The sequence below is a fragment of the Pelodiscus sinensis genome, chromosome 1 (assembly GCF_052426305.1).
Source record: "Pelodiscus sinensis isolate ZL-2025 chromosome 1, ASM5242630v1, whole genome shotgun sequence".
NCBI classification, from domain to species: Eukaryota; Metazoa; Chordata; order Testudines; family Trionychidae; genus Pelodiscus; species Pelodiscus sinensis.
Genome location: NC_143052.1, coordinates 349601823 through 349612377, shown reverse-complemented (window position 1 = coordinate 349612377; position 10555 = coordinate 349601823). Strand labels below are relative to the sequence as shown.

The window sequence follows — 10555 nt, the reverse complement described above, 5'->3', positions numbered from 1 at the left end:
AAGCATTGGGACCAATTTCCAAGGGAGGTTATGGAACCTCCATCATGGGAGATTTTTAAGACGAAGTTCAACAAACCTGAGAAATATATGGCAGGACCCAGGATCCAGGGATCCCCACAGTTAGGCACAGATCTGTGATCCAACACCCATAATCTCCAGGCCTCCACATTTGCTCTAGGACCCTCTCCAGCTCCCTGCTAGCACAGGCTCATCAGGGAAGTGTTACCAGAGCCTGTCACAGTAGCCTTTGCCTGAAGGATCTGCCGAAGAAGCGTTGTACTGGATGGAACCGGCTGCACAGAGAAGGGAAGGCCAATGGTTAGAGTAGCTGATGGGCACAATTCCCCAGCCAGAGACGGGTCAAGAGGTTTCTACCTTCCCATACCCCATGTGCACCCATCTATGCCACATTTATTAACATTACAAGGGAGAGACAGATGAAAAAGTTATAATTTCTCTTGGGGACCCAGGCTGCATCCTGGCAGCTGAGTTTTCAGAGACCAATGATCCATTTTCTATGAAAACTCACCCCGAAAACTGGATGAAAGGAAACATTCTTCATTGGACTCAGTTTTTTTTTCTGCAACTCACTTTTTCAAGGAAACTTCGAAAAGGAAAATCAAAAGGTGAGATTCTCGTGCAATGTCTTCATTCCAGAAGTTGAGGCTGTGGTCAGAAATCACCAACCTGGGGTCCTGACAGATATTTTGTGCTGTCCAATGATAATAACCGTTGGCTGTGGGTGTGGGCACCGCCTGTCTGTCATGCTTTCTCTGCGCAGGTAGCCAATACAGCCGATTCCAAGGGAGTCCCCAAAGACCAGAAAACCAGATACGGGTAGAAGGCGCCTGGCCAGGTTTATTGTAAATGAAGCATGGTTCTAGCTTCCCTGGATCAGCTGTCTACAGTTAGGCTAACACATCTATGCTCATTACAATGGACACAGCTCAGACAGTAGGAGGTCCCACAGCTCCCTAGCCTGGACAAAGACAACCCTTCCAAGACACATCTTTACACACACGTACAAACAGTTACACATCCCGCCTGACATATTAGGTTGCCACTCTGATGTCACCTGTTACCTTGCACATGGTGGTTTGATCAAAAACACTTCTGTTCCTCATGCTTCCATTTTAGACCCTGTCCTGAAAATAGGTTGGTATGCCCCTGTTATCTGTGGGGAGGGTGCTGGCACCACAATGTTTCTTAACGAGATGTTTTGTTATCATCCCTCAGGAAAGTGTTTATAGCCTGTTCCTCGTACTATTGACTGTGTCCTGCCTGTGAACTGGGGCCCTACCTCATGCTCAGAGCTTCACGTTGCTTTACATTAGCAAAATCTTGACCATTCTTGGGCAGGCCTCAGGCTTCACACCAGCCCTGTGATACGTGGCTTGTTTCAGGCCCTCGTCTTACTACAGAGGCATTAAGAACGACAGGAAAGAGGGTTCGACTCCCAGTAAAATCCCAGAATGTGGTGCTTCTGGCTGTACCTCAAGCAGATCACCCACAAAAAAAGGCACTAAGGGATAGTTAGGGGACATTTCTGGTCACGCAGGGTATGTCTACACTTGCCCCCTAGTTCGGACTAGGGAGGCAAATGAAGCATACCAAAGTTGCTAATGAAGCGAGGGTGTGACGTAGTGGGGGTACCTGGCTGGTTTTCTGGGGCACAGACGACCTGTTCCTTGGTCTCGCCCCATAGTTGACTCCCTCCATCGCTCAGCCGAGATCCGGTCTCTGCGCGATTCCCTTTCTCTCCGGGACTCCCGTTCACACCTGGACCGGCTCTCCGTGAACTCATCCGACAGCCTCCCGGCCTCCTGGGGGTTCTCTGGTCTTCGGTCCTTGAGCCACAGCCTCAGTTTGGGTGGGCACGCTTCATAGAACTGCTCCATCAGAACCAGCTTGAGCAGCTCCTCTGCGGTCTGGGCTCCGACTCCAGACACCCACTTGTGGCCGTATTGCGACAGGCGGGAGGCCAGATCCACATAGGTCTCCCGTGGCCCTTTCTGTACCCCCTGGAACTTCTTCCTGTACATCTCGGGGGTCAGCCCGAACTTGTGCAGCAGGGCCTCCTTGACTCGGTTGTAATCCCCTGGCTGTAGGTCCTCCAGCTGACTGAGCACTCCAGCCGCTTCCTGGCTTAGTGTGGGGACGAGCTCCTGCAGCCAGTCAGCTGGGGGAACCCGTTGCAGTCCACAGACCCTCTCAAAGGAGCTGAGGAACCCGTCTATGTCACCCATGTCCTTCAATTGGGCCACCACGAGCCTCTCCAAGCGTCTGGCAATCCTGGGACCCTGGGGCCCATCCGCACTTGGCGCAGCCGGTGCCCCGCCGGTTCTCCGCTCTGCCATGGCCAGCTCATGCTGTCGCTGCCTCTCTCGGTCCTGGCGGTCCCTTTCTCGATCTTGGCGCTCCTTCTCTCGGTCCTGGCGGTCCTTCTCTCGGTCCTCTACTTCCAATTCCCTGATCCGCAGCTGGATCTCCAGCCGCCGCAGCTCCGCTGGGCTGGCCCCTGCCCTAGATGGGCTACAGTTTGCAGGCCTCCCGGGAGACGCTGTCTCATCTCTCCGGTGGGTTCCAGCGCTCCTCCCCCTCTCTGAGCCTGACACACTCTCAGGGGGGGTCTGGCTGCTTCCCTCCCCCTCTCTGAGCCTGACACACTCTCAGGGGGGGTCTGGCTGCTTCCCCTGGGGACAAGATCCTGGCCCTGTGGCTGGTCATTCTCTTCCAGCTGGGCAATCAGCTGGGCCTTGGTTGCTTTCTGCACAGGCAAGCCCCTCTCTCTGCACAGCCCCACCAGCTCTGCCTTCAAGAGTCGGGCATAGGCCATCTGCCCGCTGGGCCCCTCGGTGCAGACTCACCAGTCTAGTGCTGCAGCACCCCACGATTCCCAGGAACCGCTTCGCTCTGTCTCCAGCACGCCTGGCTCCAGGGCTCTTGCTTCTACAGTGCCTTGTCGCTCGCCACTGGAAGCTCCATCCACAGGGTGCAGTGCATCCCGCTCCTGACACCAGTGTGACGGCGCGATGGGGGTCCCCCGTCTCCTGCACCCCGAAATGGCACAAACAGACTGCACCAGCCAGTGGAATAGAGGAAGTTTATTGCCTCTCCAGGATACAGCACAGCACAGATGTAATCTGGTCACAGAGCTGGGCTAGGATGCCTCAGGCCCCCTTGAGATGGGGGAGACTGGGCCCCTAAACTCCAGCCCCTTTCCCTAGGCTGTCTCCTCCATGCTCCCAGACAGCCACCAACTAACTCTCTTCCAGCCCTGCCCCCCAGCCAGGGCAGCATTCCACCTTCCTTTGTTCCTCTCCATGGGGGGTGTCTGGCCATACTCGTTTGCATAGTGACTCATCCTGTTTTGCTGGGTCATGGTACACACAGCAGCCAGTGGGGGTTACCCCAGAGCCAGCAGCATAGAAACCAGCCAGGTACCCCCACTACGTCACAGAGGGATTTAAATATCCTGTGCCTGATTAGCATATTCGCGGCCAGTTGCCATTTTAAAATACCGGTTGCCCTATTTAACTTGCCGCATGTAGACATGGTAGTCTGATCCAAAACCTTTCCCTTGAATTAACTCTTACTCCTCATTGCACACGTGTTTTGCACACTTGGTCTGACTCCAAATTTCAGATATGCCTGGTCTCTTTGGAGACTAGTCCATCGTGCCACAGGCTTTTTGTTTGTTTATTCAGCCTTTCACGTGTAACTCCAGGAAAACAGCTGGGGGCAGGTCACCAGAATCCACACAGACTACATTCATGCAAGGCCTTAATGGCTGGTAGTGTATTACCACATATACTGCTCCATCTCCTAATATTCTGACTCTCTAAGGGTATGTCTACACTACAGCACTAATTCAAATTAACTTAATTCAAATTAGTTAATTTGAACTAAGCTAATTCGAACTAGTGCATCTAGACCTAAAAACTAGTTCGAATTAGCGTTTTGCTAATTCGAACTAGCATGTCCACACTGAGTGGACCCCGAACTGAAGTTAAGGCTGGCTGGAAGCAGTGCCGGCAGGGCATCAGGTTAGGACTTAGAGCGTGGAGCTGCTGTCTCAGGCTAGCCGAGGGCTGTGCTTAAAGAGACCTGACCCCCACCCCGGACAGACAGTTCTCAGGGTTCGATGCTTGCTTGTCTACCTCGATGAGTGACAGCAAAGCAGTCTTGGAGTGCCCTGAGTGCCCACAGTCGACACATCACAGCACCTGGCCATCAGCCCGGCTGCACTTGCCGCAGGCTGCCATCCGGGGGGGGGGGGTCAATCGGGAGGCTGCAGGAGAGCTTCCACCCCAAGGAGCCCGCAAAGCCACCCCAGTCCTCCCCATCAGGGGCTCATGCCCCATTCCTCCCTCACCTCCTTCCACTTACCCCTCCCTAGCCCCCCTTCCTGATGTAAAAAATAAAGGACACGTGTGTTCAAAAATAGAAACTCTATTTAACAAACTGGGGGGGGGGATTAATCTCTGGGGAGATTGGGAAAAGGAGGTGGGAGAGGGGAAGAGAGAGGGTGGGAGTGGAGAGGGGGAAACCTGGGAGGAGGGAGCTAGAAGGGGGAAGCCAAGGGAAGAAGGAGGAGGGGAAGTATCAAACTATGGTACGCCATATCTTCAATACTGTGTACAGATGTGATCTCCTCACCCCAGAAAAGATATTTTGGCCTTGGAAAGGGTTCTGAAAAGGGCAACTAAAATGATTAGGGGTTTGGAACAGGTCCCATATGAAGAGAGGCAAAAGAGACTGGGACTTTTCAGCTTAGAAAAGAGGAGACTGAGGGGAGATATGATAGAGGTCTATAAAATCATGAGGTGTGTGGAGAGGGTGCATAAAGAAAAGTTCTTCATTAGTTCCCATAATATAAGGACTAGAGGAGACCAAATGAAATGAATGGGTAGCAGGCTTCAAACTAATAAAAGAAAGTTCTTCTTCACACAGTAAATAGTCAACCTGTGGAACTCCTTGCCACAGGAGGCTGTGAAGGTTAGAACTATAACAGAGTTTAAAGAGAAGTTAGATAAAGTCATGGAGGTTGGGTCCATGGAGTGCTATTAGCCAGGGGTTAGAAATGGTGTCCCTGGCCTCTGTTTGTGGAAGGCTGGAGATGGATGACACGAGACAAATGGCTTGGTCATTGTATTCAGTCCATCCCCTCCAGGGTACCTAGTGTTGGCTGCTGTCGGCAGACAGGCTACTGGGCTAGATGGACCTTTGGTCTGACCCAGTACGGCCGTTCTTATGTTCGTGTGTTCTAAGCTCAGGGCTCAAGGTCGGAGGGCTCACTGGACCACCTTGATTTTCATGCAAACCTGCTCCTGGGTTTGCATGTGGCCTTTGGTGGCCAGGCTGACAGATATCCTGCCCTAGACAGCCAGTTTCCTGTGCCTAGTGCGGAGGTCGTGGACGTTGGAGGCCTCCCCCCAAACCTGGATGAGGTCCACGATCTCCGCACTAGACCAGGCGGGCGTCCGCCTCTTGCGGCTCTGGGCAGGCTCCTGGAAGCGCGACAGCCTGGTCCCAGGAAGAGGCGGAGGGCCGGGTGGCAGCGGGTGGCTGGCTCTTGCCATGCCAGGTGCAGGGTCTGCTGGCTAGGTGCTGGCAGGCTTGCACCTGGAACGGGCACCGTAGCCAGACCGTGCCCCTTTAAAGGCTCCGGGGCCGGGAGGGGGGCAGAAGAGTTTCCCTGGTTTGGCCCAGAGTGGCCACCAGGGCAAGCTGGGGAGGGCTAGCCTCCCACTCGTTTGAATTAAGTGGCTACACAGCCCTTAATTCAAACTACTTAATTCAAACTAGGTGTTAGTCCTCGTAGAATGAGGTTTACCTAGTTCGAATTAAGCGCACCGCTAGTTCGAATTAAGTTCGAACTAGCGGTTTGTATGTGTAGCGCCTATTGAAGTTAATTCGAACTAATGGCTGTTAGTTCGAATTAACTTTGTAGTGTAGACATACCCTAAGCTAGGTCCTTTTCTGTCCTGGGGGAGGCTCACAGTTGTCCTGCTCTGGCCTGGGGACAGCAAGACGTCATGGCCTCCCTCAGAGGGACGGACTCCAGTTGTGGGGGAAGCTCAGGGCAGGGTGTGTGCAGGAGGGAGGGCAGGGGTCTGGGATGTGTATAGCTCCCTTCCCACATTGTGTCCTGTGCGCTGCAACCTCCCCGCCCCCTGTCCTCCCTCATGGACCCACCCTTCCCTGAAACCCCACCACAAACCCCCTGCCCTAACTCCCGCAACCCCTGCCCCTCACCACCTCTCTCCAAATCTCCTGCTCCCCCCCACCCTGCTCCAATTCCCGCACCCCACACCCTGCCATGAGCCCCTCACACACACCTCCCAGCCCTCAGCCATGACTCCTGCACCCTCGCACTCTGCCCTGTGACCCCACAAGGACCCCAGCACTGCCAGGCAGACCCTCAAGTGTAGATATCAGGAGGCGCTACCACCAGAGCAACGCCACCCTTGCTGCTGCGGGCAGCCTCAGTAAACCCCCTGGAACTCCCGGCTCCTGAGCCCCCCACCTCTGCCCTGAATCCTGCACCCCCTTACCCTGAGCTCCCCACACACACCTTTCACCCCTTGCCCTGATCCTTCCACACCCTGCCCTGACTCCAGCACCCTCCACACCCTGCCCTGAGTCCCCCCCACACACAGACATCCAATCTCCTGTCCTGGGCCCCCCACCCTCTTCCCTGACTCCTGCAACTCCACCCCATGCCCTGGTCCCCCACACACCTAACCCCCTCCCCTGACTCCTGCACCCCCCTCTCCCTGCCCTGAGTCCCCTCCTCCACCTCTCAGCCCCCTCCCCTGAATCCTGCACCCCCCCACTCCCTGCCCTGGGTCCCCTCCTCCACCTCACAGCCCCCTTCCCTGACTCCTGCACCCCCCACTCCCTATCCTGGGTCCCCTCCTCCACCTCCCAGCCCCCTTCCCTGAGTCCTGCACCCCCACTCCCTGCCCTGAGTCCCCTCCTCCACCTCCCAGCCCCCTCCCCTGTCTCCTGCACACCCAGCCCCAGCCCTGAGCCACACACACAACCCCCTGCCCTATACAATCATTTCAATGCCGCATGTACATTTTCCATTTAACTAAAAAAAAACCACAATCATTACTGCAGTTAAGAACTCAACCCGCACCCATATCTCTCAATAAAAGCAAGCAGATTAGCGGGTGAAGCCTACAGACTACACGCTCTGCCCTCCCCTCTACGGTCCTTGCAATGACTTCCTCTCAGGCTGGAATACCTATACTTAAAACAAAATGCAGGACAATGTAGCACTTTAAAGACTAACAAGATGGTTTATTAGATGATGAGCTTTCGTGGGCCAGACCCACTTCCTCAGATCAAATAGTGGAAGAAAGTAGTCACAACCATATATACCAAAGGATACAATTAAAAAAAATGAACAAATATGAAAAGGACAAATCACATTGCAGAACAGAAGCACTTGCCACTTTAACCAGAAAGGACACTCTCTAAATGACTTAGCCACCTGCATTCTGCTACAAAGACCTTTTACATCTGCACTTGAAAGGGAATCCTCTGAACTGTCATTCATGTTAAAATTCGACACTCTCCAACAAGGACTTAACAAGTCTTTGAACTTTCTCACCCATTACCAAGACAGTTTCCCCAATTATCACCTGTAATACCATTAACTCACAAACATCCCACTCTCCCTACCTTTAATATCAGCAATTCACAGACACTTACCTTCCTTCCTCCCCCTTCCCCCCCCCCCCCCCCGCATCCCCCTTCTGTTCTGAAATGTGATTTGTCCTTTTCATATCTGTTCATTTTTTTTAATTGTATCCTTTGGTATATATGGTTGTGACTACTTTCTTCCACTATTTGATCTGAGGAAGTGGGTCTGGCCCACGAAAGCTCATCATCTAATAAACCATCTTGTTAGTCTTTAAAGTGCTACATTGTCCTGCATTTTGCTTCAACTACCCCAGACTAACACGGCTACATTTCTATCACTATTATACTTAAAACAAGAGCCCCTTTGTGGAGTTGCATTAATCAAATCTTCTCCAAACACAGACTCTGCTGCCCTCCGGTCCCATCCTCCTGCTTTATTCAGAAACTCCCCACCACCTTGTTTGCTGGGGTCAGGGCGAGCTCAGGCCTCACACACCTGACTGGCTTCTCTGGGACTCTCGCAATAATCTCGTCTCCAACACAACTCGGTTACAAGCCCCAGGCTGAGGACGTGGGAGAAGGATGGGTGTTGGGTCCCCTTGAATAGCCCCTGCCCACAGCTGGGGCTGCCCCATGGATGACGCAGCACCCAGAGGGCTCAGGAAGGGCCAGAACCGCGACTGCAGAACAGCCCTGCAATATTTTCACAGAGGTTTGACAAGAGGTGGGACAGAGACAGGCCTGGTGTCATGGGAAACAACAACCACCTCCCGTCTCTTTATTGGCTGAAGCAACAGGAATTGTGAGATCGGTGCAGCCACTGATATGGCTCTTTCTGAGCCAGCATCCGACCCATCCCCTGGTATTCTACCAACACAGTCACTTTCTAAATGCCTCTGCCTGCCTTGGTCCTTCCCCCAGTGCCTTGTCCTCTCTCAGCATTTCCAGCCCCGTTCCCCTTACTGTAGGCTTAACACCCCATTTCATCCCCTCTCTTCACAGTGGAGATCAGCAGCTGATGTCATCTCAGAGATAAGGGTCCAAGATGGAATAGGTGGCCCAAGTATTCGTGTCCCGTGTCACCAGTGCTGAGCCAGGTGACAAACTGACTCTTCACTTGAGGAAGGCCCTGATGATCCTCTCACGAAGGTGTTTGCTTTTCACGCTGTACACAATCGGATTCATCAGGGGCGGGACCAGCAGGTAGACGTAGCCCAGGAGAATCTGAAGCAGGAGAGGAGAACCCTTTGCAAATCTGTGTATCACGGACAAGCCGATCTCCGGTGTGTAGAAGAGCAGGACGGCGCAGAGGTGGGAGACGCAGGTGCTCAGGGCCTTGAGACTCTCCGTGTGGGACGCGATGCTCAGCACTGTTTTGAGGATCATCACATAAGAGAGAAAGATGAGCAACATGTCCAACCCCACTGTTAAGAGTGTAACAAACAAGCCATACACACTGTTGAAAGTGGTGTCAGAACAAGCCATCTTTATGACGTCTTGGTGCAGGCAGTAGGAGTGGGAGAGGACATTGGCTTGACAATATCGGAACTGTTTCAGGAGAAAAGGAACTGGTAATACTACGGCCACCCCTCTTAGCACAGATACTAGTCCCATCTTCCCTAGTCTCGGCAGGGTTAAAATGGAAGAATATCTCAGCGGGTTACAGATGGCAACAAAGCGGTCAAAGGCCATCAACAGGAGCATGGAGGATTCAATGAACTGAAGTGAGTGGATGAAGAACAGCTGGGCAAAACAGGCATCCAGGCTGATCTCCCTAGAGTTAAATAAGAATACGCCCAGTATTGTCGGTACGGTGCCTATCGATATACCAAGGTCGGTGAGGGCCAACATGGAAAGGAAAATGTACATGGGCTCATGGAGGCTTGGGTCTGTTTTTATAATGAAGAGAATGACTGAATTCCCTGCTATCGAAATAAGATATATTATGCAGAAAGGGATGGAGATCCAGAGGTGGATTTCTTCATGCCCAGATATCCCAGTGAGAAGGAACACTGCAAACTGGAATTTGGTATCATTGGCAGCTGACATCATGTTTTGGGAGGTCTGAGTGGTTTTGAACGTCTCTTCCTGAGAAGAAAAAGAACAGGAGGTTCGATTATATTTAATGAGATATCTTTCTGTTCTCCATGCACATCAAGACACTCCCAGGAGCTCAAGGAATGCTAGTAAAAACAGCCTTGGGTTTACACCACCAATAGGAAGGCAGGCACTTCCAGACTGGATCAAATGTGTGCAGTCCTTCTTAACTAGTGGCCAGTGGCCAGTTCCAGATACGGCAGAGGAAGGTGGAAGAAGCCCGCAATAGGCAGCAATGAGATAACCGGCTTCCAGGGCAAGTTTCCCCCGACACCCACTAGTTAGATATATTTGGGATGTCAGGCCCAGTGTGGCAAGTGCATGGTGAAAAGGATCATTGTAATTATCTCTCCTGCACTGAAGCTATTTATAAACATGTTTCTTTGCCTGGTGATATATATTATTTTATTTTTTTCCCACTCTTGAGATTCAAATTATGCCCCATCCCCTTTGCATAACAAGGGATACATTCTAAGGGCCAGGTTACTGATGCAGTAACATTAACTTCAACTACGTCATTACATATGTAAAGTCTATCAGAACTGGATTCTATTAACTGTTTCTCACCAGATGTCCCCAGTGATACACTCTGATCCCCAGGATTCCTGCCAAGAGAAGCTGACGTGCTCTACCTGGCAGGGTTGACTGAACCCAGAGATGTGATGCATGGGACAGGTTTCTTTTCATCCTCAAAGGACCCGTCTAATCCATATTTGTGAAGTTTCAAGCTGAGAGTGACAGTTACTTCAACTGGGCAGGAGAGGAGCAGCCATCAAAATGGTTGAATAGCAGAAACCCTAGA

The 10555-nt window shown here is 52.3% G+C and overlaps 1 protein-coding gene across 1 annotated transcript; it reads right to left on the bottom strand.

The window, feature by feature from the left end:
* Positions 1 to 8769: 8769 nt before the first annotated feature.
* On the bottom strand, positions 8770 to 9708 carry LOC102463251 (olfactory receptor 51G2-like). The gene has a single exon (XM_014575239.3). The coding sequence runs from the start codon at positions 9706 to 9708 to the stop codon at positions 8770 to 8772; it is 939 nt and encodes a 312-aa protein (XP_014430725.3).
* Between the last annotated feature and the right edge of the window lie 847 nt (positions 9709 to 10555).